The following is a 27947-nucleotide window of genomic DNA, read 5'->3' as shown; positions in this document are numbered from 1 at the left end:
GATAACCTGCACTTTAAGTAGTTGTTATAACATAGATACATCTTACACAGCCATAGGCATTCACATCACTCCCACACAAATGTGGCAGTGTGTGGCTACACAGTTCCACAATGTGCTTTTTTTTATTGTCACAGGATAGGGCAGGAACTCTACCTTATAACAGTTTTCGCCTTTGAGTTTCATGCCAAACCCTCTCTCCCTCGGGTCACAACATTCCTATTCACACACGTTTCCAGGTTTTAGACCTTTTTAGCCAGCCCGCACAGTACCTGCAAGAACTGCTTTTCTGCCTAATAGAAAATCTGACCTGTTCCCAATAATGATTTTCTTCTTTCCTTCAAAAGAATTGTGTGTTCATCTTTCTGTCTCTGTCTGCTTTCTCTTTGTGTCTACACTGATAGCCCTCACCCTCCAGATCCTCTGCTTATATTCTCCTTTGGGAAGCTGTGTGGCTTCTTTCTTAACTTCCGATTTCCTGTTGAGGTTGCTTCCAGATCAAGAGCCAACATGTCACTTGGACCAATATTTCTTATTATCCAAGAAAACTGTATTTGATTAATTTAGAAACAGGCATTATTTCAATTTGACACATATGGTGGGTGGATAACACCACTCAAACAACACAGTCGTGGATAACTTGGTGTTTATAGAGGTTTGAGATCAGGAAACAAATGAGAAGAAGTTTGGAAAAAATCAAATCCATGGGTGATAAAGGTACATAGGATTGGGAAAAGGCCATTCAGCCCATCTAGCCTGTTCAACCATTCAATGAGATCATGACCCAACCTGATCTATGGCCAAACTCCGCATACCTGTCTTTGGCCCATATCCCTTAATATGTTTGCTTAACAAAACTGTATCCATCTCAGATTTAAAGGTAGCAATTGATCTAGTATCGCCTGCCATTTGTGGAAGAGAATTCCAAACCTCCTCCACTCTTTGTGTTTTCTAATATTTCTCCGGAATGGTTTGGCTCTACTTTTTAGACGATGCCCTCTAGTTCTAGAATCACCAACCAGTGGGTTTCACTGGAGGTTGGGCTGAGGTAACGGGAGATTGCCGATGCTGTATAGAAGCAAGCAAACATATCTAATTTTGTACACGCGGCAACTGGGGATATGTGACTGAGGTCAGTGATATAATGAGCACCATTTTTCACCCATTTTGTGTTAAAGGCACAGTGCAGAAGGAGGCCATTCGACCCATCGAGTCAGCACCAACCACAATCCCACCCAGGCCGTTTCCCCATAACTCCATGCATTTACCCTAGCTAGTCCCCTGACATTAAGGGGCAATTTAGTATTGGCCAATCCACCTAATGTGCACTTCTTTGGACTGTGGGAGGAAACTGGAGCACCCGGAGGAACCCCATGCAGACACGGGGAGAATGTGCAAACTCCGCACAGACAGGACCCAAGCCAGGAATCGAACCTGGGTCCCCGGCGCTGTGAGGCAGCAGTGCCAACCACTGTGCCACCATGTTGCCCTTTGGGTTGAAAAATGACAGACAGAAAACGCCACGATTTCTTGTAACGTGAGTCTGATTATCAAAGCACCCACAAAAGCCGTGGACTTCTAAAATAACCCCAGAAAGCATCTGCACCTCCCTCAAAAAATTCCTATATGGTTACGCTGAGAGGGTACAATGGGGTAGAGCAGGAGGAAGCTCACGGCATAGAGGGATCCACCCCAATGCAGCAAACTCCATGTGATGTAACCTGCAATGTGTTACACCGCAAGAAACAAAGTTAACTCTTTCTAAACGATTGGTAAAGTTGGGGGTGGGGAATAGGAAACAATTTGAGATTCAATCATAGAATCATACAGCACAGAAGAGGCCATTTGGCCCATCGGGTCCACACCGACATATTAGCAATACCTGAACTCCCACCTAATCCCACCTACCAGCACTTGGCCCATAGCCCTGAATGTTACGATGTGCCAAGTGCTAAGGTACATTTTAAAGGATGTGAAGCAATCCCCCCCCCACCACCGTCACTCTCCACCACTCTCTCAGGCAGCGCATTCCAGACCATCACCACCCTCGGGGTAAAATGATCTTTCCTCACACAACTCCCAAACCTCCTGCCCCTCATCTTTGAACCTATGTCTCCTCGTGACTGACCCTTCAACTAAGAGGAACAGCTGCTCCCACTCTGTCCATGCCCCTCATAATCTTAGAACATAGAACACTACAGCACGGTACAGGCCCTTCGGCCCTCAATGTTGTGCCGAGCTGCGTTCAATCCCAAGATCAAGCTATCCCATTCCCTATAATTCTGGTAAATTGTACACCTTGATCAGGTCGCCCCCTCAGTCCTCTCTGTTCCAATGAAAACAACCCAAGCCTACCCAACCTCTCTTCATAACTTAAATGTTCCATCCCAGGCAGCATCCTGGTGAATCTCCTCCGCACCCCCTCCAGTGCAATCACATTCTTGGCACAGTGCATTAGATTGTGCCACAGAGCAAACAGGTAAAAGTCGCCATAGTCCCAGAAGACCAAAAACTGCTGTCCCCTTTGATGGGGAGAGTTGACTGGTGGTGATTTAATCTGAGGGTCACCACACCTCAGGCGAGGGGAAAGGTTGAAAAGGCGAGGCCTTCACGAATAAGCTCAGTCAGTACAGGAATTGAACCCTCGCTGTTGGCATCGCTCTACGACACAAACCAGCTATCCAGCCAACTGAGCAAGACCCAAGCTGGGAATCCAACCTGGGTCCCTGGCACACTAAGGCAACAGTGCTAACCACTTTGGGCGGCACGGTGGCCTAGTAGTTGGGAGGCACGGTGGCACAGTGGTTAGCACTGCTGCCTCACAGCGTCAGGGACCTGGGTTCGATTCCCGGCTTGGGTCACTCTCTGTGTGGAGTCTCCCTGTGTCTGCGTGAGTTTCCTCCAGGTGCTCCGGTTTCCTTCCACAGTCCAAAGATGTGCTGGTTAAGTGGATTGGCTGTGCTAAATTACCCCTTAGTATCAGAGGGACTGGCTAGAGTAAATGCATGGGGTTATGGGGATAGGACTTGGACGGGATTGTGGTCAGTGTAGACTTGATGGGCTGAGTGGCCTCCTTCTGCACTGTAGGATTCTATCATTCTATGATTCACTGTGCCACCCTATTATAAACATGATGGGGTTCGATCACCTCCAGTTGGCATGTTCCTGTTAGACTGCATTATGCGGTGATCCAGCACTGTGTAAATGGGTAAAAGATACCAAAATGAGGCCAGTAGAATGACTTACTGCCATAACTCTGGCTTTGTTTCATTGCATATCTATAATATTCCAGTACAAACTACACAGCCCCCGAGAAGAAAGTGGACAGTTGCTTACTCTTGTTGCTGTGTATATGAATGGACTCCTTTCCCCTAACTCCGCGGCCCCCCCCCACAACCAACACACTCACACACAGTATGTCTCCCCACGTGAATCCAGCTCCGTCTAAATGGGTTAACGTGCTGTCACACTGCACCAGAGGAAAAAAAGCACAAGCCAACGAACTACCACAGGAAATTAAACCAAGCAACACTGCCCCCCCCCCCCACTCCTCCCCTCTCCATCCCACCACCACCACCCACCGCCCCCCTCGCCCAACAAAACCCGTCATCTCAACTGTGCCATCTGGAAGGAGCAGCGAGCAACGACAAGGAGATAAGACAACTTCTCCCCGGGGAAGGAAACGGAAACAAGAGTGAGGAATCGACAGAAGACAAGCCACCACAGGCCACGGCTAAAAACCTGCCAGGAGCGAACCGCATTGCAACCGTGACAGCAGCTTTGGGAAGATATTTCTTAGCTTCCACTTTCACCCAGGGGACGGGTGGTGGTGGTGGGGAGTGGGGAGTGGGGGGGTGGGGGGAGGGGGAGCGACGGGAGTCCCGACACGAAGGCGGTGGGGGGAGACTTTTTCCAAAAAGTCCCGCCACGCTCAAGAAAGCTCTGCACAGATTTATCCTCAACCCCGTTTGCTGAATCATTTTCTTTTTGCGCAATTTAAAAATGAGGTTGGGAGGATTTCTTTCTTTAAAATAAAGACAACACACAAGAGGCTTGGTGGAAAGTCCTGCCAGAAACTGCGGTGTGAACAGAATCAACGGCAGCTTTCAACAAGAAAAAAGGGAAGTGGGTAACTATTTGAGCTGGGAAAATATTGATGAGGTTATCCACACGCCGTGTGGGAGTGGGTCAGACGGAGGCTGCGACCAGATCCGCCATTCCTGATGCACGCCGGAAGCAAAGTTTTGCAAAATTTGGCAGTGCCCGTTAAAATTAACAGACGGATCAGTCCCAGGGTCGGTGTTTTACTAAACACATACTCAGGCAGGAACGGTGCAAAGGTGATTCTCCCAGTTATAGGGGGCCAGAACGGCCTGCTATCTGCGCTCCAGCAATAAGCAGAAATTCTCAGTCGCGAGCAAGAAAAATTTTTCTCCTCGATATTCATAGAATCACAGAATCCCCACAGCGCAGAAGGAGGCCCACCTAGTCTGCATTAACACCATAGGATCATACAGTGCAGAATGAGGCCATTTGGCCCATCGAGTCTGCGCCGACCACAATTCCACCCCATAACCCCATGTATTTACCCTAGTTAGTCCCCCCTGATACTAAGGGAAATTTAGCATGGCCAATGAACCTAACTCGCACGTCTTTGGAGAGTCCGCCCAGACCCTATCCCCTGTAACCCCATATATTTACCTTGCTAGCCAGGGTGGCACAGTGCCACAGTGATTAGCACTCACAGTGCCAGGATGCTGGGTTCAGTTCCCGGCTTGGGTCACTGTCTATGTGGAGTCTGCACATCCTCCCCGTTTTTGCGTGGGTTTCCTTGGGTGCTCTGGTTTCCTCCCGCCATCCTAAATACATGCTGGTTAGCTTGGCCTTGCTAAATCCTCCCTCACCCGAACAGGCGCCAGAGTGTGGTGACTAGGGGACTTTCAATGTGATTTCATTGCAGTGTTAATGTAAGTCTACTTGTGACACTAATAAATAGACTTTAAACTTGAAACTAGTTCCCCTGACACTAATGGGCAAGTTAGCATGGTCAATCAAGCTAACCCACACACCTTTGGAATGTGGGAGGAAACCGGAGCACCCGGAGGAAACACATGCAGACACGGGGAGAACATGCAAACTCCACACAGTCAGTGACCCAAGCCGGGAATTGAACCCAGTACCCTGGCGCTGTGAGGCTAACCACTGTGCCACCGTGCCACCTCTTCTGGAACATTGTATTACTGAACAAGTTATACCCCCCACTCAACAAATTGGATCTTTATCACAAGTGCAGCATGGCTGCCGTAATAAGACAATGATGTGGAGATGCCGGCTTTGGACTGGGGTGGGCACAGTAAGAAGTCTCACGACACCAGGGTTGAAGTCCAACGGGTTTATTTGGAATCACGAGCCTTCAGAGCGCTCAGGTGAGTGAATTTTCACCTGATGAAGGAGCGCAGCACTCTGAAAGCTCGTGATTCCAAATAAACCTGTTGGACTTTATGGTGTTGCGAGATTTCTTACTGACAAGTACAACCTTTCTGACTTTTGTCAAAGCCCTTGTCACCACTGTGACAAAACTGGCATATAATGGATATTTTTAAAAATTGCCAATCCCACTGCCCTGATTCAAAAGTGAAAATATGGTTCCCTAATTATACAGATGACAAAGTATCACACTTGGCGCACCATACACAGCCTCTGTACAATAACCTCATAAATCTATCTTCCAACATAAATGAAACACTTAGTAAACTGTTACCTTCTTTTCATTGTGCTAGCCTGTATTTCCTCTTCCTGTTTTACCTCACGAGGATGGTCAGCATTTGCTTTCTCGCTCTCTTCACTATCTTCACTACTTGTATAGGCCGAGGTGAGTTCTTTCTTAGGTACCCTCGTTGGCGGCAAAGGAATTGTCCTCTTTTCAGCCAAGCGTCCCCGGTTCTATCACGCACACACACACACGCACACACAGAGAAACAAAAAAAAAATCAAAAGTTATTCTCAAGGAATGTTGCCAGAGGACAAAGAATTACCAAAAAAACAACCTTTCAGTCAGGCCTTTCAAATGGACACTGCCCAGGTCGGGCAGATCACCCCCCCCAACCCCTTCCCTCACCACCCACTAGAAGGTGCGTCCATTGGTTTGGAAGCTACCACAGCAAAGAAGGCCCATGCATCTTAGACTGCAGAATGGCGGAATGTCTTTAAATCCCTAAGCGTGCTTCATTGCTACGCACACTTGAGCTAAAGCCACCAAAACAAAATGAAGGGGATGTTAGTAGGGTGGTGAAAAAAAGCCTAGGGGACAACTTGCCTTTATCAAATCGAGGCATAGATTACAAAAGCAGGAAAGTCATGTTGGAGTGGTGTAGAACTTTGGTGGGGCCACATGGTAGGAAGGGTGTGATTGCACTGGAGGAGATCCAGAGGAGATTTACCAGGATGCTGCCTGGGATGGAACGCTTAAGTTGGGAAGAGAGGTGGGGTGGACTTGGGTTGTTTGCGTTGGAGCAGAGAAGACCTGATTGAGGTGTACAAGATGATGAGGGACATGGACAGAATGGAGAAGGAGCAGTTGTTCCCCTGAGTTGAAGGGTCAGTCACGAGAGGCACAGGTTCAAGGGGAAGGGCTGGGGGGGATATGAGGATAACGTTTTTACACAGAGGGTGGTGACAGTCTGGAATTCACTGCCTGGGAGGATGGTAGAGGCGGGTTGCCTTATATCCTTTAAATAGTACCTGGATGAGCACTTGGCACTTCCTAACATTCAAGGTTATGGGCCAAGTGCTGGCAAATGGGGTTAGGCAGGAATTCAGGTATTTGGGGTGTAGACACAGATTCAATGGGCTGAATGGTCTCATCTGCACTGTATGATTCTATGAATTTTAATTTAACCTTGGAAATCTTATATATATCAACGAAACAAGAATTGGGAGACCATTGTGCTATAAGTTCCGATCATAAACAATTTGCACATTTCATGCTACCTTCTCTATCTGCACAATTAGTTAGTACTAGCCCTTTCAGAAGGACATTTTAAACAATGTATTCCCTGCTAATTATAATAAGTTGCTTTGGAATCTGCAATGCCAAGGATTTCCCTTCTTGGTTGTTAAATACGAAGAGCCCAAATACCCTCAACATCCATTATAGAACTTTCATCCAATGATCATTATCCCACGGAGGCCACGTTAGACCCAAAAAGACCAATTTAAAGCCAAAAATATCCATGAGCGATCTATGAGTGAACGGTACAATCACAGCGCCTCCGTCCTAGCAGATTCATCCCAGCGCCATCAGCCCCGCACCTCCACCCCCACACCTCCAACCCAGCACCTCCATCCCAGCACCTCCATCCCAGCACCTCCATCCCAGCACCTCCATCCCAGCACCTCCATCCCAGCACCTCCATCCCAGCAAATCCATCCCAGCAAATCCATCCCAGTAAATCCATCCCAGCACGTCCATTCCAACAGACCCATCCCAGCACGTCCATTCCAACAGACCTATCCCAGCACCTCCAGCCCGCACCTCCATCCCACTGCCTCCATCCCAGAAGATCTTTCCCAACAGATCCATCCCGGCAGATCCCTCACTTGAGGTCAGTCACATTACCCTAAAGTGAAGAATGTATTGAAACGATCTGATGTCCAGAAATTAATCACACAAAAGGTCCGCAGACCCATTGCTATTTGAATCATTGAATCCCTACAGTGCAGAAGGAGACCATTCAGCCCATCAAGCCTGCACAAACCACAATCCCAACCAGGCACTACAAATCCCATATATTTTCCCTGCTAGTCCCCCTGACAGTGAGAGGCAATTTAGCATGGCTAATCCCCCTAATCCACACATTTTGGACATTAAGGGTCAATTTAGTACGGCCAATCCACTTAACTTACACATCTTTGGACACTAAGGGGCAATTTAACACGGCCAATCCACCTAACCTGCAAGTCTTTGGACAGTGGAAAGAAACCCATGCAGACACGGGGAGAACATGCAAACTCTACACAGACAGTGACCCAAGGCCGGTATTGGACCTGAGTGCCTGGCGCTGTGAGGCATCAGTGGTAACCACTGTGCTGCTGCCAATTTGATTGTGTAACTCTTCACCAATCTTTTAAGAAAAATGCCTTGATGTTAACTAACGAGGGAACAGTAACCAAAACCTCTGCTGCTTCGGTCGGTTTTCAGCTGAGTTACCCTTCTAAAAGGAGCTAACAGCAGATAGTTTGGCGCTGCGATTTTTTATGTCATGGCTGTTTCCTCTGGAGAGAAAGAAAAATACTTCTGCCAGGCACCCCTCAGACCTTTGACCTCCTTCCCCGACCACAGAATGGAACTTCCCTTGATTTTACTTTGAACTTTCAATTCAGGCTTGTGGTCCCAAGCCCCTGATAGAGAAAGAGCTGAGGCATTTCTAACCTATTTAACTTGGCCTTTGACGCCCACTTACACCATCAACGAGCGTGCCTCAGAGACGCAGCTGGCAGTTGACAGAGAATCCCTTATCAATGGCAATCCTTATCTGCCCTACAATTCGCTCCTACCCCTCTCGCCAAATCGCACCCCCTTACAAAACTTTCGTTCCCAAATAATGAAGGAGCAAGAACTCAACTCCTTTGGAGCTACCAACTGGATGAATTCTGCCAAGTGAAAGGAGCCACTTTTACCTGGAAGCCCCCTGCACAGGCCCGTGGACCTGTTGCTGAGCAGTGTTAAAGGTGCGCTCACAAAACCCACATTATTTGCTTCAGAAGAGTAGAAGTGAAGAGAGTGTCTTTCACCATGGCTCCGAGCTTTCCCTTCCTGCCAAATGGTTGGTTTCGATTTTAAAACAAATTACTTCCACGTTTGCTGTTTTCCACATGCCTGCCTTCGACACAGATTTAGACTTGGTGACTTCTCCCTTTTTACGCTTCCAAGTACAAACTCCTTTCCTCTCACTTAGACGTACCCAGTGCTCCCAGGCTTCGAATCGTGTAGGCCCAATTCGCCCTGCGCCAACGTGGCCCAAGGCTTGCCCCACAGAGCCGTACCAACTCTGAAGCTGCTACCCGCAGCCGTGACCTAGAGCCAGTGATACATCTCTGCCGTGAAGCACGGGGGTGGGGGCAGTGGGCTTTTCTCCCGTGATGCTGGCCTGACCTTCCTCTGCAGACTCCTGGCTCCACAACAAAGAAACCTCTTATGCTTGAGCAAGGGAGAGAAAAAAAACTCCAACGAAAACAGCGGCAAGAGGGAAACAGATCAAAAGGCCCAAACAAAGCATGTTTGTGTGCACCGGGATGTAGCCACAAACTCTGGCAGAGGGTATACGGGCCAAAAAAGATGTAATAGGAAGCAGGATTATTATTACAGGAAGCTCATTGTGATCTAATCCAAAAGGGAAGAGGCTTTTCGAACGCAAAATGAACAGACCTTGGCTGCAAAGTGTCTTGGCCGAATGAATTCATAGCTAGAATCTCTACAATGCAGAAGGAGGCCATTCGGCCCATCCTATCTGTACCGACCACGATCCCACCTAAGCCCTATTCCCGTAACCCCATACATTTACCTTGCTAATCTCCTTGACACTAGGGGGCACTTCAGCATGGCCAATCCATCTAACCTGCACATCTTTGGGTTGTGGGAGGAAACCAGAGCACCCGGAGGAAAACCCACGCAGACACTGGAAGAATGTGCAAACTCCACACAGACGGTAACCCGAGGCCAGAATTGAACCTAAGACCCTGGTGCTATAAGGCAGCAGTGCTAACCACTGTGCCGCCCAAATTTGAAGTGGTATTTTTTGAAAATTCCAATTTGCATTTTCCATACCACAAACCATTTCCCCGTTGAAAGCACACCCTCGTTCTCAAGCCTCTCTAAAGTTGCTCAGCAGATAACAACACAGATAATTTGCCAGAGGGAAATGTGCACCGGCTGACTTTTGTAAAAACACCTCACTCACACTTTGCGCCTACGCTGCAGGCACAGTTGTGATTGTGGGAGACTCGGTGAAGAGGATTGGGTATAACCATGTTGGTACATCAGTGAATACGTCAGTGATTAGGCAAGGTGTTGGTTGGAACTAACGATCCAAGGTAGATTCCCACCAGGTGAGATGGGTTAGCTCCAATGGAAGTGTTAACCAGTTGCCATCCTAACCCCTGCCACCCAGCAGCCTCCCATCCATTGACTGTCTACACTTCCCGCTGCCTCGGCAAAGCAGCCAGCATCATCAAGGACTCCACGCACCCCGGACATTCTCTCTTCCACCTTCTTCCCTCAGGAAAAAGATACAAAAGTTTGGGGTCCATGTACCGACCAACTCAAGAACAACTTCTTCCCTGCTGCCGTCAGACTTTTGAATGGACCTACCTTGCATTAAGTTGATCTTTCTCTACACCCTAGCTATGACTGTAACACTACATTCTGTACTCTCTCCTTCTCTTCTCTATGAATGGTATGTTTTATCTGTATAGTGCGCAAGAAACAATACTTTTCACTGTATGTTAATACATGTGACAATAATGAATCAAATCAAAAGTCAGCAGGTACAAGTCAAAATCTCAGGGCAAAGGGAATGGGTAGGACAGAGATTTAAGTTAGGCAGAGGGTTATTAAGACATGCCAAAAGTAATGGCAGAAGTGGAATTTTTTTTCACTCAGAAGGCGGTGAGTGCCTGGAACGGGCTGCCAGAGGTAGTAGTAGAGGCGGGTACAATTTTGTGTTTTAAAAAGCATTCAGACAGTTACATGGGTAAGATGGGTATAGAGGGATATGGGCCAAATGTGGGCAACTGGGACTTGCTTACTGGTTAAAAAAATGGGCGGCATGGACAAGTTCCATGCTGTAAACCTCTATGAGTATGACAGGGGAGGCACAGTGGTACAATGATTAGCATTGCTGCCTCACAGCGCCAGGGACCCGGGTTCAATTCCAACCTTGCGAGACTGCTCGGACTTCGCCCATGCCTGCATGGGTTTCCTCCAGGTGCTCCAGTTTCCTCCCACAGTCTGACAATAATAAAAAAAATGTGTACTTGCCTTTAAAAGAGAAACAAGCAAGTGGTAGGAAACACAGAAAGCAGGAGGAGGCCATTCTGCCCTTTAAGCCTGCTCTGCGATACATCTTGATCATGGCTGATCATCAAATTCAATATCCTCATTCTGCCTTCCCCCCATATCCCTTTAACCCCAAGAGCTATATCTAATTTCTTCTTGAAATCACACAAAGAAAGTGTCTGGCAGGCTATTGGGGGATAGGCAACAGGAGCGATGGGCTGAATGGCCTCCTCAATCTGGTGTGTTCAATGCAGAACAGACCAGACTGGTTTGGTCCCTTACCTACTTTACAATCCACCTAATTTTAACTTCTACTGAAGCCAATGCAGATTAATATTAGACAAGGTGCCAATGTGATCCAGTTAGAATCGCAGGAGGGCAGGGATGATGATGTAGCGTGCCTGGAGGCAAACCTAGGAAGGGTGTTACTATTGTCAATGTAAAATATTTAACACATTCATCCAACATTATCTACAATTTCAATGAAGGCACCAATTAATTTAAAACAAAGAGGTTAACACCAGTATTCAAACTGCAGATAGGGAAGTATCAGATAAGCATGTCTGCCTGATTTGATTTGAATTGATTTGATTTATTATTGTCACATGTATTAGTAGACAGTGAAAAGTATTGTTTCTTGCACCCTACACAGGCCAGGCATACCGTTCATAGAGAAGGAAATGAGAGAGTGCAGAATGACGTGTTACAGTCACAGCTAGGGTGTAGAGAAAGATCAACTTAGTGCGGGGTAAATCTATTCAAAAGTCTAATGGCAGCAGGGAAGAAGCTGTTCCTGAGCCACGTGACCTCAGACTTTTGCATCCTTTTCCCGACAGAAGAAGGTGGAAGAGAGAATGTCCAGGGGTCCGTGGGGTCCTTAATTATGCTGGCTAATATTATGCCTGTTAATATTACCAACAGTAATTTCTAGATAAAGGATATTACACATTTATTTACTATACTTTGGTACTGTAACACTTAACATGTCTGGTTCAAAGACTGTCAGGAAGGAAGAGGCAGATTTCTTGATTATTCAGGGGAGAGAGTGGTGGGGCGGTAATGTCACTGGAATAGTAACCCAGGCTAATGCTCTGGGGTGCTGTGTTCAAATCCCACTATAGTGGCTGATGCAATAAATATTCAATTTTTTTAAAATCTAACCATCATCAATTGTTAAAAAAAACCCCACCTGGTTCACTAATGTCTTTTAGGGAAGGAAATCTGCCCTCCTTACCTGGTCTAGCCTACATGTGACTCCAGATCCACAGCAATGTGGTTGACTGCTAACTGCTCTCAGGGATGGATAATGAGTGCTGACCCACCCAGCGTTGCCCACACCCCGTGAAAGAATACAAAATAATGGACTGTGTGGTTATCTGTAGGGGTGATCCATCCCATCAGATTACCAGCCAGATTGTGAAGGTGAAAACCTATTTCACTCATAAATTTTACCCCAAGTCTCCTTTCAAACACAGCTTGTCCAGCAAGGCTCCAACCACAGCAATGTGGCTGACTCTGAACTGCGCTCTGAAATGACCTAGCAAGCCACTCAGTTCTTGGGTAATTAGGGCCAGGTAATAATTGTTGGCCCTGCCAGTGACGTCCACATCTCACAAAAAAAGAATGTTGAAAAATTAAAGTTGTTACACAGGATATATTGCACAGAAACAGGCCATTCGGCCCAGCCAGCGTAGGGCAGCACGGTGGCACAGAGGTTAGCACTGTTGCCTCACAGTGCCAGGAAACTGAGTTCGATTCCCAGCTTGGGTCACTGTCTGTGTGGAGTTTGCACATTCTCCCCTTTTGTGTGTGGGTTTCCCTCAGGTGCTCCCACACTACAAAGATGTGCACATTAGGTGCATTGGCCGTGCTAAATTCTCCTCCAGTGTACCCGAACAGGCGCTGGAGTGTGGCGACTAGGGGATTTTCACAGTAACTTTGTTGCAGTGTTAATGTAAGCCTACTTCTGGTTCATAAATAAACATTAAACTGTAGAATCATGGAATTGCTACTGTGCAGAAGGAGGCCATTCAGCCCATCGAGTCTGCACTGACCACAATCCCATCCAGGCCCTATCTATTTACCCTAGCTAGGCCCCCCTCGCACTAAGGGCAATTTAACATGGCCACTCAACCTAACCCGCACATCTTTGGATTTCTTCTTTGTGAGAGGAAACTGGGGAGACACGAGGAGAACATGCAAACTCCAAACAGACAGTCAACGGAGGCCGGAATTGAACCCATGTCCCTGGCGCTGTGAGGCAACAGTGCTGACCACTGTGCCACCATGCTGCCCCCACTCGATGCTCCACTCAAGTCTCTTCCTATCTTTTTTCATCTAAATCCATCATTCAGAACTTCCCATTCCTGTCTCCCTCGCACGCTTGTGTATCTTCCCCTTTTATATTAGTCACTTCAACCTCTCCCTGTGGGAGCGAATTGCACATTCTCACCAGTTTTTGGATAGAGAAGTTCCTTCCAAATTCCCTATTGGATTTCTTGGTGACTATCCTATACTGATGGGTCTCTTGTTTTGCTTTTTTCCATAAATGGAAACATTCTCTCCATAACAACGCGATCAAAACCTTTCGGAATTTGTTGGAGCTATGAAGGGTGATCTTACCAAGTTTGTACTGAGCTACACCCACCAGGAGCCCAGTTGCAATGTGAGAGTTCAACTCCCAACAGTCTTCCTCCCATTCAAGGCACATGCTAAAATTGGTGATCCCCTCCTGCCACTGGGCAAATCTCCCTGACAGAAACGCAACCCAAATTGGTGAGACGATTTTTTTGGTAAACGCGCTTAGCAGGAAACACACTAGGACTGTAAAGGCCAACAGCACCACAGGAAGACTAAGCAAATCATTCCAGCCAAATAGTGAGTTGCACTAGTTGTGTACCTTGCAAAACCGCACAGCCCGGGAGTCCCCATGTATCATTACGGCCAGAAAGAAAACGCCCAAAAAAAACGTAGATTGTGAAGGCACACTTTTCTCATAACTGCCCGCGCAAGTAGGCACTTATGCAGTGTCTGCAGAATGTAACAGTTGAATGTAAGACTTTCAACACTACCTGATTTGAATTTGAAAATCAAGTTGTACGGTGGGCACAGTGGTTAGCACTGCCACCTCACAGCGCCACGGACCCGAGTTCAACTCCGGCCTCGGGTTACTGTCTGTGCAGAGTTTACACATTCTCCCTGTAACTGCGTGGGTTTCCTCCGGGTGCTCCGGTTTCCTCCCAAAGATGTGGGATTGGGTGAATTGGCCGTGCTAAATTGCCCCTTAGTTTCAGGGGGATTAGCAGGGCAAATAGGATGAGGACAGGGCTTGGGCGGGATTGTGGTCAGTGCAGGCTCAATGGGCCGAATGGCCTCCTTCTGCACTGTAGTGATTCTTCTGCATACATTGTTCCTGTTGGAACGAACAGCAAATTGTGAATTTCCCAATGAAAAACTATTTACTTGGAATTTACCTCAAGCAAAAAAAGCGGGCTAAATAAGCAAACTCTTACAAGACAAGATTTTGCCATGAATTTCTAATGAATGTTGCAGTTGGTTGAGTTGCTCTGCCCATGTAACCGGATGATACCAGACCGTCAAGGCTTAAGACAACGGCTAGGCCGAAGCTTATAAATCTAAGCTCACTTTTTACAACACCCAGGTTCCTCCATCCGTCCCTCCACCTCCCCATCAAGGCCGCGAGTACATACGTGACCTTTATCAGCCAATCCAGGACAACTAGAATGTCTCCAAAAAGCATCTTTGATGTCACTTGTGTGTATATATATATATAAAAATAAAAACGACCACCCAACAAGCAAGACTCTGGCATCAAAGCGAGGCGGAAAATTACAAAGTAAAGGTTAGGGCAGAGCGCTTTGTCACTGCATCTCAACAAGCAACGGCACAGCTTCAACAGCTCTTGAGTAAATAGTTTATCTTGGCGACCGTGTGGGGGTGGAGGGGATTCGGAGGGAACTCATTACCTCAAATAGCCCAAGAATCGTACTTGTGAAGAAGCATTCTGAACACTTAGTCATGGGAAAAAAAAGGTGTAATTTCTATGAAAATAATTCTAATAAATAGCTTTGTGCTTTTCAACTGCAGCCTGACAGCTCTTTCTCACTATAACATTGGTCCTTTGACATTAGCTGACAGGTAAATTAGACTGCCACACATTGAGTACATTACTTACCTGTTAGTCATCCTAAAGGGCTATTCATTTGTGAGTGCTTTCAATGGGCTGCAGTGAACTGCACGGTTCTGCACAGGAAGTGGCCACATCATGCAAGGCTGAACATGCAAAGTACTCTATTTACAAAACAGGCCCAACAGTTAAAGAGACACCAACACACTTCTTCGCCAGAAATGCAGTGCTTGCTTTCTGAATATATATGCAATTGGTGCTATTTTGCTTGACAGAACGGCGACCAATTATCGGGGAGCGTCCTGGCAATTACCCGTTGCGTCCAAAAAGAAAAGGCAGCTCGTAAAAGGGAGCTTGGACTTCAAGCGCAAAACACAAGAGCCCTCTCAGTGCAAAAACAGAAAGTGCTGGAAAATCTCAGCAGGTCTGATGGCATCTGTGGAGAGCGAATTGAGCCAATGTTTCGAGTCTGGACGAACCTTTGCCAGAGTTCTGATCACAGGCCTTCACAAACCACTAATTCAAGCATAATGAAGGGTCATCCAGATTCGACACATTAACTCTGTTTCTCTCTCCACAGATTTCCAGCGTTTTCTGCTCTCCTTTTAGCTTCCAGCCTCCGCAGTAACTTGCTTTTAACCCTCACAATATCAGCAAATGCATATCTTACCTCTGCAGGTAGCTCCATTTGAGTTTTTAATTGTACCTGAAATTAAATGTCACAATCTTTCTTTCATTCTCTGGGTTTTATTCCCACAATATTAACCCAATTTTACCCCTAACCATTGAAATATATCACCTAGAATCCCTACAGTGCAGAAAGAGGCCATTCAGCCCATCAAGTCTGCACTGACCCTCTGAAAGAGATCTTACCCAGGCCAACCACTGTCCTATCCCCCTGTACATTTATCTAGCTAATCCCCCTAACCTATACATCTCAGGACACGAATGCGCAATTTAGCATGGTCATTCCACCTAAACTGCACATCTTTGGAGTATGGGAGGAAACCAGAGCACCCGGAGGAAACCCATGCAGACACGGGGAGAACGTGCAAACTCCACACTGACAGTGACCCGAGGCTGGAATCGAACCCTGGTTCCTGGCGCCGTGAGGCAGCAGTGCTAACCACTGTGCCACTGTGTCACTTTATTTGCATCAGGAAAGCTGAAAAGAATGAATAGATACATCCGCCATCCATTACGAATGCAATAGAACCTTATTATCTTCCATGATGGAGTGGATATAACTGCCAAATCAGCCAGAGTCCTTGATAGACTTGCCTCAGGACCCCACTCAACCCAAAGTGGCCTGCAGTCCAGTGTGGACGAACGACCCAATCTGACCCCTCTAATCTGATTTCTAGACAGCCACAATAGACGGAGCAACCAAAGCTCTACTTAATACCTAACATTCTTAGTCAGGTTATTCATAGCTAGGGTGGCCACGACTAAGGACAGCTCTTTATTATGATTAAGGTAGACAGGATGCTATGGGGGGGTGAAGGAGGCAAAGGAGTATTGACTCATTACGTTTCTTCATCACCAGATAGGTGCAATGGCCATGCTGATATTTGCCCCTTAGTGTCAGGGGGACTAGCTAGGCTAACTGCATGATGTTATAGGGATAGGGCCTGAACGGGATTGTGGCCAAGCAGACTCAATGGGCCGAACGGCCTCCTTCTGCACTGCAGGATTCTACCAGAGCAACAAGCCACCATCAAGTTTGTATTATGTTGTGGGAGCTGGAATCGGTTAAATACAGCTGGGTCACAGATGACTGTGATGCCAACTGTGGTCGAACAGCCAGTGAAAATCAAGCTGAGGAAAAATGCATATGGACCATCCTGGGGTGTTTCCTAATTGTGAGGTAATGAGATCACGGACAGATGAGATGAGACAAGCGAAGGAGTTAAGAGCGCAGGGTGAGAAAAGTGAGATACGGTTATCTGATAGAAGTGGCACAATGGCCTAAAGGGGGCCTGATGGCATAGTGGTTAGCTCTACTGCCTCACTGTGCCAGGGCATCATTGGCTAGACCAGAATTTATTGCCCGTCGCAAATTGATCTTGCAAAGGTGGTGAACCGTCTTCTGCAATCGCTGTGGTGTAGGTACACGCACAGTGCTGTTAGGAAGGGAGTTTGAAGATTTTGACCCAGCGGCAGTGAAGGAACGGCAATATATTTCCAAGTCAGGATGGTGAGTGGCTTGGAGGGGAACTTCCAGGTGGCGGTGTTTCCATGAATCAGCTACTCTGGTTCCTCTGGACGGTAGTGGTTGTGGGTTTGGAAGGTGTTGTCAAAGGAGCCTTGGTGAGTTGCTACAGTGCAGCCACTGTGCATCAGTGCTGGAGGGGGTGAATGTTTACGATGGTGGATGGGGTGCCAATCAAATGGACTGCTTTGTTCTGGATGCTCATTCTTGAGTGTTATTGGAGCTGCTCCTATCCAGGCAAGTGAAGGGTATTCCATCACACATCATCCTTGTAGACAGTGGACAGGCTTTGGGGAATCAGGAGGTCAGTTACTCACTGCAGGATTCCCAACCTCCAACCTGCTCTGGTAGCCACAGTATTCATTGTCCAGTTTCTGGTCAATGTCACCCTCCAGGACGTTGATCGGGAGCAATGGTAATACATTGAATGGATAGAGAAAGTGATTAGATTCTCTCTTGTTGGATAGGGCTACCGCACAGCACTTGTGTGGTGGAAATATTATTTGCCACTTGTCATCTTAAGCCTGAATGTTGTCCAGATCATGCTGCGTTTGGACACGGATTGCTTTCAGTATCTGTGAATGATACTGAACATTGTGCAATCATCAGTGAACATCCCCACTCCTGACCTCGTGATGTAGGGGAGGTTGTTGATGAAGGAGTTGACGATGATTGTGTCGAGGACATTCCGCTCCTGCAGTGATGTCCACGGAATGAGATGGTTGACTGCTAACCACCACAACCATCATCCTTTGCACCGGGTATAACTCCAGCTGGTGGAGAGCTTTCCCCGATTCCCACTGACTCCAGTATTGCCAAGGCTCCTTGATGCCACAAAAGCTGCCTTGATGTCAAGAGTAGTCATTCTCACCTCACCTCCGGAATTCAATTCTTTGGCCATGTTTGAAGCAAGGCAGTAATGAGGTCAGGGGCTGAGTTGCCCTGATAGAACCCAAACTGAGCACCAGTGAGCAGGCTCTTGCCGCTTGACAGCACTGCCCTCCACACGTTCCATCACTTTGCTGATGATCGAGAGTAGACTAACGGGGCGGTAATTGGCCAGGTTGGATTTTCCTGCTTTTTCTGGGAGGGACAGATCTGAGGAGATGCCAGCTGGACTGGAACAGCTTGGCTGGGGGCATGGCTAATTTCAGGGCACAAGTACTATTGCCAGAATACTGTCAGGGGCCCCATGGCCTTTATACTCTCCAGGGCCTTTAACCGTTTCTTAATATCACATAGAGTGAATTGCTATCTGTGGGAGCTTGCTGTGCACCTTATGGTTGCTTACATGTCTGCTTCCACTACTTCCACTGGCAATGCCACCCTCTGTGTGAAGAGCATTCCCTGCACGTCTCCCCTAAACTCACCACCTCTCACCTTGAACCTGTGTCCTCTCAAAGTTAGAATAGAGTCATAGAATTCTACAGTGCAGAAGGAGGACCATTCGGCCCATTGAGTCTGTACTGACCACAGTCCGAGCCAGGACCCATCCCCATACATTTACTCTAGCCAGTCCCCCCAACACTAAGGGGTAATTTAGCATGGCCAATCCGCCTAACCTGCACATCTTTGGATTAAGGGAGGAAAACGGAGTACCCGGAGGAAACCCACGCAGACATGGGGAGAACATGTAGACTCCACACAGACAGTGACCCAAGCTGGGAATCGAACCCGGGTCCCTGACGCTGTGAGGTAGCAGTGCTAACCCACTGTGACACCATGACGTCGTTTCATACAACAGCGACTGCATTTCAAAAAGCGCTTGTTGGTGGCACAGTGCTTGGAAACGTCAAGTGGGCTGCTAACTGCAAGCTTGTCTTCTTCTCTCCTAATAATATAGATTTTTCTATATAGCTTTCACGATTGTGTATATCAAAATTGCTAGATATTTCAATATCTCGTTACCACATGATGACCAAAGCTTGGCTGCCTAATAAATAGATACTTCACATTAAAACCGATTGAACAGTTAGAGTTATAGAGTCACAGAGGTTTACAGCATGGAAACAGGCCCTTCAGCCCAACTTGTCCATGCTGCCCCTTCTTTTTTTAACAACTAAGCTTATCCCAATTGCCCGTGTTTGGCTCATACCCTTAATAGCCATCTCACTGACGTAACTGCCTAAATGCTTTTTAAAAGACAAAATTATGTGTACCCACCTATACTACTACCTGTGGCAGCTCGTTCCAGACACTCACCACCCTCTGCATGCAAAAGTTAGCTGGGTTTAATTTCTACATTTAGGCTGGTTTAGCCTGCACGGTCTGATCAGGCAGCAGAAGGTGGTGTTTCCACTGATATGCTACACAAACAATGGGAAGTTGTGGGCACAGAATCTGGGCTTTGCTCTCAGAAAGAGAAGCAGAATCAATGGCCCCCACCCCTGCCCACATCCTCCTGCCTGGAGATGGGTGAATGACCCAGGGCCTTGCCACACCCCTTGTACCAGCAACTTACCTACAGGACTGGCAATAAGGCAATGCTGGGGAGCAAGTTGCTTTCTTGCCCAGTTTTACAAAGGACAAAGAACAATACAGCACAGAAACAGGCCCTTCGGCCCACCAACCTTGTGCTGATATGCGGTTTCTATCCCTCCGTTCGCCTCCCGTTCACACGTCTATCAGGATACATCTTGAATGTTGCTAATGTGCCTACTCCCACCACCTCCAGTGGCAGTGCATTCCATGCACCCATCACCCTCTGTGTGAAAAACTGTCCCTGCGCGTCTCCTCTAAACTTACCCCCTCTTACCCTGAACCTGTACTCTTCAAAGTTGACCTTTCCCCCCTGGGAAAAAGCCTCTGACTATCCACCCTATCGATGTCTCTCATAATTTCATACACCTCTATCAGATCGCCCCCTCAGCCTCCATCTTTCCAGTGAAAACAATCCGAGTTTATCCAACCGCTCCTCACACCCAAAACCCTCCAGACCAGGCAACATCCCGGCAAACCTTCTTTGCGCTCTCTCCAAAGCAATCACGACCTTCTGGAGTGCGGTGACCAGAACTGCATGCAATATTCCAAATGCGGCCTCACTGAAGTTTTAATTCAGAGAGATTTCAAACTCAAGGGGAACAAAATACTATAACGTGGCAAAACTGCCGACTCACAGCGCCAGGGACCTGGGTTCGATTCCCCGTCTTGGGTCACTGTCTGTGTGGAGTTTGTACGTTCTCTCCGTGTCTGCGTAGGTTGCCTCGCACAGTCCAAAAGACGCGTTGGTTCGGTGCACTGGCCGTGCTAAATTCTCCCTCAGTGTATTCGAACAGGCGCCGGAGTGTGGCGACTAGGGGGTTTTCACAGTAACCTCATTGCAGTTAGAATCATGACCCAAACCAAGAATTGAACCGAAGCTGCACACCTTTGGACTGTGGGAGGAAACCGGAACACTGGGAGGAAATCCACGCAGACACTGGGAGGACATTCAAATCCCACACAGACAGTGGCCCAAGCCAGGAATCGAACCTTAGTCCCTGGCGCCGTGAGGCGGCAGTGCTAACCACTGTGCCACCCGGACACCCACTTGTGCACTGCTGAGATTCCATGATTCTATGAGTGTCTAGAATCGAAGGTTTCTTTTGTGCGTGGAGCAAACTTGGCATCCCGAAGCTTCCCGTATTCGCAGCACAGAGTCAGGCTGCCCTGTTACTCCCCTTCCAGCAGATCCCAACGCGATAGATACTTCTGCATTTTGTCAGCCGTAGATGATTTAGTACGTGCAATCTGTGCAAACGCAGACAGAGAGTTTTGAGACGCCCTCGGGGAATTGATTTTCTGAGGCTGCCATTTAACGCACACATGTGCGAGGCCTGCCCCTATTTTGACGAGCGGCCTTGGTTTCTGGGCTGTCATTCTTCCGAGTTTCTGGCTCCTAATTGATCGGAATCTGTGGCAGCGGCTCTTTCTTGGCTGCGCGTCCAGGAAGAGGCCTCTGCATCGCTGGGATCAATTAAGCAGGCTCCAGAAAGTGTTTGTGCAGGCTCCCCCATCCTGGAGCTGGCCACCGGTGTGTCGGGGCGTGACCTTGCTGAGTTTAGCCTGATCGGAAAATTTGCCTGTCTTGTTGCTTGCCTTGTTTACACAGTGCGCTCACAGGCGGCCGGTTCTGGATGAAGGGTAGGCAACTCACGCTGCACCAGGCAGCAAAATAAATTGGAATAAACTAATGTTCACATTGAGGTGACCATTCATTTCTAATTGTTAGGTTTTTTTTTTGATCAAGTTTTTACTCACCTGTCCTAATCTCTGCCTGAGGTTGCTCAGAGTGAGATTTTGTTTTGACAGTGCTTATGTGAAGCATCTTGGGACTTTTTAAAAATGTTGTACATTTATTTATTCGTGTTCATAGAATCCCTACAGTGTAGAAGGAGGCCATTCGGCCCATCGAGCCTGCACCAGCCCTGTCTATCCCCACAACCCCCATATCTACCCCACTAATCTCTCTAATCTACGCGACCCAGGACATTAAGGGGCAATCTAACACGGCCAATCAACCTAACCCGCACAACTTTGGTATCACAAGTAGCCTTCCATAACTGGGGCAGGACGGTGACACAGTGGTTAGCACTGCTGCCCTACAATGCCAGGGACCCAAACTTGGGTCACTGTCTGTGTGGAGTCTGCACATTCTCCCCATGTCTGGGTGAGTTTCTTCTAGGTGCTCCAGTTTCCTCCCATAGTCCAAAGATGCACAGGTTAAGTGGATTGGCCATGTTAAATTGAACCAAGTCAATGGGCCCAATGGCCTCTTTCTGCAATCCGGCTTGGATCACTGTCTTTGCGGAGAGTCCACCTTCTCCCCATGTCTGCATGGATTTGCTCTGGGTGCTCCAGTTTCCTCCTTCACTCCAAAGATGTGCAGGTTAGGTGGATTGGCCCTGCTCAATTGCCTTGAGCATCAGGGGGTTAGTAGTATAAATATGTTGGGTTACAGGGATAGGGCCTGACTGGGATTGATGTTGATGCAGGCTCGATGGGCTGAATGGCCTCCTTCTCTACTGTATTCTATGATTCTATGAGCCCATTCAGCCCATTGAGCCTGCACTGACCACAATCCCACCCAGGCCCTATCCCATTAATCCCATGCATTTACCATAGCTGGCCCCCTTGACACTACGGGGCAATTTAACATGTTCAATCCACCTAACCTGCGTAGCTTTGGGCTGTGGGAGGAAATCGGAGCACCCGGAGGAAACTGACACAGACATGGGTAGAATGTGCAAACTCCACACAGTGGCCCAAGCCGGGGATCGACCCTGGGTCCCTGGCGCTGCAAGGCAGCAGTGCTCACTACTGTACCACCATGCCACCCGCAGTCATGTGTCGTTTTCAAGAATGGAACGTAAGCACTTCCAATGGGGCCAAAAAGTACGAATGAGTTATTCCAATGGGGACAATGACTTGAACAGCTGGGCATTTGAAAATAATCCAGGCTGTTTTTATTTTACATACACACAATTCTAACTTTACAACATTGTTTTTTTTAACAAAGCTGTTGTAACAAATGTTCCTTTCCTCACCCCAACATCACTTAATTGCTCGGGGCATGTAACACATTACGGGTTATAAAAAGTGCTAAATTAGAATCAGCATTCAAAAGTTTAAAATATCATACAGTGTAAAAGGGCTGTAACATATCAGGTTACTTGCCTGATACACAATTTGTAATGATCAAATGCTTTCACGAAAGGTGAAATTATATTAAATGTCCACACTTTACTGATTTAAAAAAAATCCAAAATGCATTAAAAAGGCATCTTTAGTGCCTTGCATACGATTCTGAGGTGTTGCAATTAAATTGAGCTTTATAGAAAATTGCTGGATACAACCAGGATGTACATACAGCAAACAACAATGCAACATAAAATGAACGAGACACTTTGTAAATAAGAAGGAAACTACTCTAATTTATAGTTTGGCTAAGACCACCTGTGTTTACACTTCTTTGTTATCAGCAATTTAAAACTCCACTGCTCTTTTCTTAAGAGTTCAATTGCTGTTAAAAGCAAAATAAACATGAGGTGGAGATGCTGGCGTTGGACTGGGTTGAGCACTGTAAGAAGCTTCACAACACCAGGTTAAAGTCCCCAACAGGTTTATTTGGTATCATGAGCTTTCGAAGCCTTGCTCCTCACTTGATCACACTTGCCTGATGAAGGGGCATCGCTCCGAAAGCTCATGATACCAAATAAACCTGTTGGACTTTAACCCGGTGTTGTGAGACTTCTTAAAATATACAAAGGGCTTTTTTGTTGCCTCTCTAATTATTGGTACAATCAGTTTGGAACTATAATTTGATTTCATTTATCACTGTCACGTGTATTGGGATACAGTGAAAAGTATTGATTCTTACAGACAAAGCATACCGTTCATAGAGAAGGAAAGGAGAGAGTATAGAATGTAGTGTTACAGTCATAGCTAGGGTGTAGAGAAAGATCAACTTAATGCAAGGTAGGTCCATTCAAAAGTCTGATGGCAGCAGGGAAGGAACTGTTTTTGAGTCAGTTGGTATTTCTAAAACAATCACAAATGGAGTTTCATACCAGAAGCTATTACAACAGAAGTGCTCTATAGCCATGAACACTGGTTAAGTGCCTAGTGAGGCATTTCGGGCCAACTATTTATGCTATATGAACTCTTAAGGCATACTTTCTTCCACTGAATGTCATCAATGTTGCCACAGTTGTCTAATTACAGAAAAAGTGACTTCAAAACCAACCTGGGAGCTCTTATACTCATCAAGTTGAGAGACCAAGATGGCCATTGAGGCATTGTGTCGCAAGACTGAGCAGCTAGGCCCCGACCTGGGGTCTCAACCTTTGCCTCTTCTGACTGCCACCAGGGGGTGCACAAGAGCAGTTCCCATGACCCTGAGGCTGAGACCAGGAACTCAATGGCCATATGGTGAATTTGAACTGTAGATCCACAAACACCTATCATAAACCCATCGACAGAGGCACCAACTCCCCACCCAAACTGACAGGTCTGAATGCAAGAGATTAAATTATACGACAGCGCTAAGCCGAATCCTATATAATAAGCATGGCCTGTTACATTAGCAAACATATTACAAAGTGCCAACTTCCCAACAAGTGGACAACAGTGTAACTGATCATCCTACACTGTACAGATTTGTAGCTTCACTTCAATAGTTCCTACGGAGGTTCCTGTACTCGACAGAAGTTGCAGTTAAGATACAACTACTGCTACTATTCCAGGGATCAGCTGAGATTCCCAGGATTGCATTTGGCAGTAATGTTCTTCCACACCTTGTTGATCCTCATGGAAAATATCCCGTCTAACATGATACCAGGGGGCTGCCGGTGCCGACAGGATTACAACCCCAACAGGAGTGTGAAGTTTGCACATTCTCCCCGCGCCTGAGTGGGTTTCCTCTGGGTGCTCCCACAGTTCAAAGATGTGCAGGTTAATTGGATTGGCCATGCTAAATTGCTCCTTGGTGACCCAAGGTGTATGGGCTAGGGGAATTAGCGGGGTAAAATACATGAGGTTACGAGGGTCAAGTCTGTCCGAGAGTCACTGGGCCGAATGGCTTGCTTCTGCACTTTTGGGATTTTATGATTCGGGAATGGACTGAGAGTGGAGAGGCAAGGGGAAGCAGATAGATGGTGAGAGAGGACAGAGAGGAGAGGGCAAAGGGGGCAGGAGTGGAGAGAAAGGTAGAAAGGGGAGAGAACAGCTATATTAGAAAGGCTGTAAAAAATCAACAGTTTAATCATTGACAATACGTCAAGTTATTGCAGACTGTAGCCCTCCAATCAACAAACTTAGTATTTTGCACATTTTTCCCTCCTTCAGTTCAAATTGGAAATAAGTTTACAGTTCATTTATTAGTCACAAGTGAGCTTACGTTAACATTGCAATGAAGTTACTGTGAAAATCCCCTAATCATCACAGTCCGGCATCTGTTCGGAAACACTGAGGGAGAATTTAGCGTGGCCAGCACGCCTTTTGGACTGTGGGAGGAAACAGGAGCACCCGGAGGAAACCCACGCAGGCACGGGGAGAGCACGCAGACTCCGCACAGACAGTGACCAGAGGCCGGGAATCGAACCTGGGGGTCCCCGGCAGCAGTGCTCACCACTGCGCCTCTCCCGTTCAAACAGATAGCAGGCTACACTCAAACCGATAGCTCTCGCAACGAGAAACAGGATGATTGCTAAATCTGTTATGGCAGAGCTGCTAGCCACATGTTCGAGATGAGCTTTCCGACTTTAGTTGCTGCGATGGTACATTCTTCAGTCAACGTGACATCAATCTAAAAATTCAAGCTAACTGGGGATTTTTCTGAGAATTGCCACAAATTGCTGGCCTATTGAAATCCCCAGCAACCAGAGGGCAAGTTTAAGTCTCACTCAACTTCTCAGCTCACATCTAGTTATAACTCGCCGAACTGGTTCAGTCCAGGATAGATCAAACTGGACAATGTAGAAATGTCACTTCAAACGCGGCTTGATCTTTCATTGCAATTTTAATCTTTTCAGATACAAAAATCTTTTCAGACAGCAAGTGGTTAGGGTCTGGAATGCACTGCCTGGGAGTGTGGTGGAGGCAGATTCAATCGAGGGATTCAAGAGGGCATTAGATCTTTGCCCAAAGATGTGTGGGTTAGGTGAATTGGCCATGGCTAAATTTTCCCAAGATCAGGGGGTTTAAGCTGGGTAAATACATGATGTTAGGGGCCCTACAAAAGGCAGTTTTTATATCGACATAAGATAACTGACAATTGGTTTAAAAATGTTTGTTTATCAGTTTGTCGGAGCGTCAGTGCAGCCTCGATGGGCCGAATGGCCTCCTTCTCCACTGTAGACATCCTATGATTTTAGATGATTATTTGAATAGAAACTAGGTGCAGGGGTATGGGGAAAAGGCAAGGGAATGACACTAAGTCATAATACTCATTCGGAGAGACAGTGCAAATATGATGGGCCGAATGGTCTCCTTCTGCGCTGTAACCATACTGTGATATTGAGAACCCTTTCATTAAATGTCTTGTATCTGACACAAGCACTGAGTCCGTTATCTATACCCGTGACTACCACAAATGTCAAACTGTTCCTTTTCCTCATCGGTGCTTCTCTCTTTCTTAACTGGTTATTTTTCAAAGTTTCTAACTTACAGTTTTATTATATTTATTAAATTTTTCCTTCCCTCTGTGGTCTTTCCAGCTGGGGCATTACTCTATTGACACACCAATCTGAGTCCAGTGAAACATCTATCACCATTCCTTCATCATTACTGGGTCAAACGTCAGAAATGACCCAACTAATGGCACTGAGCACCTTCTCGACACTTACTGCAGTGATACAGGAAGCCAGCTCGCCACCACATTCTTAAAGCAAACTAGGGATGGGCACTGAAACAAAGGAAGCTTTGACCAAACTTTTGATCTCTTTTCCTAACATTTCCATGTCTATGTGTCAATTTCTTTTCCTCTCTCCTCTGTGAGGCACCGTAGGACACTTCCTCTGCATTTTCTAAACACACTTTGCCACTGTCTTGAGAAAGGAAGAGGGACAGGCAGAGACAGACAGAGAGATGAAGAGAGGGAAGACCTCCTGGCAGAGGGAGTAAATGGATGCTGCATCGTACGGGACAGACAGAGACTGACTGAACCTGTTGAAAAAGCCGAGGAGAGAGAGGAAGAAAGGCCCCTTGTAGGGGCAATTCTGGCCTTACAGGCACAATTGGAGAGAGAGCAAGCGATACCTGAGGGCTACTGTTGAGGCCTTCCGTGCCCATTGGGCACCGCAGGGGCTGGGGTCTATTATCAACCCCTTTAATCACATTTTGGTTGAATTTTTTTTAAGTTTCCTTTCCGCTTTGCATTTTGGTTCAGGCAGTTCCCTTCTTTTCGGGGACTGCCCTTGTTGCTTTGCCCCTGAGTACTTTTTGATTGAGTTTATATGGTTTGGCCAAAAAGAAAGCCTCTAACTCACTTGTCCAGAATCAAGGCGGCTGATTGCCATTTTGTAACCAGTGTCTATCTTGTATTTCAAGGTAGTATAACATCTGATATTCAACCTTGTTCATCTTTGACATACGCCCTCAATTTGCCACTATCAGACTCTCCAAAAGCTCCATTTGACTCCACCTGGATTCCACACACAGCAATATCAGATGCATACCATTCAAGATCCTTTTCTAATATTTCGTCAGTTGATAGTTGTTGGGCTTGGGGAGCCCACATTGTGAAACATCGCACCCTTCACGTTACTGGGGGCAATGTTCTCGGAGACCACTTGCTTTTTTAAAATGTATTTAAATCTACTTACTGGAAAAAGCAGGCAACGTATTTCCTTGTGTAACATGAAACAAATTGTTGGTTCTGTTTGCCCTTGTGACACAGTTGCTGTAATGACAGCATTCTTTCTGGTTGTATCACAGTTTGGTAGGGTTCCTGCTCTGCCCAAGACCGCAAGGAAGTACAAAAGGTCATGAATGTAGCCCAATCCATTACGCAATCCAGCTACCCATCCATTGACTCTGTCTACACTTCCCGCTGCCTC

The 27947-nt window shown here is 46.9% G+C and overlaps 1 protein-coding gene across 1 annotated transcript in view; it reads right to left on the bottom strand.

Moving 5' to 3' along the window:
• Nucleotides 1-27947, bottom strand: part of samd11 (sterile alpha motif domain containing 11) — a 153906-nt gene that overhangs the window by 57896 nt on the left and 68063 nt on the right. Inside the window, exon 3 of the mRNA XM_080214915.1 lies at nucleotides 5759-5940. Coding sequence (XP_080071041.1) covers nucleotides 5759-5940 — 182 coding nt within the window. The remainder of the gene's footprint in view (nucleotides 1-5758; nucleotides 5941-27947) is intronic.

Source organism: Carcharhinus amblyrhynchos, chromosome 30 (assembly GCF_965287045.1).
Source record: "Carcharhinus amblyrhynchos chromosome 30, sCarAmb.v2.hapA, whole genome shotgun sequence".
Taxonomy (NCBI): domain Eukaryota; kingdom Metazoa; phylum Chordata; class Chondrichthyes; order Carcharhiniformes; family Carcharhinidae; genus Carcharhinus; species Carcharhinus amblyrhynchos.
The sequence above is the reverse complement of the archived record's forward strand: the minus strand, read 5'-3'. Positions and strand labels throughout refer to the sequence as shown.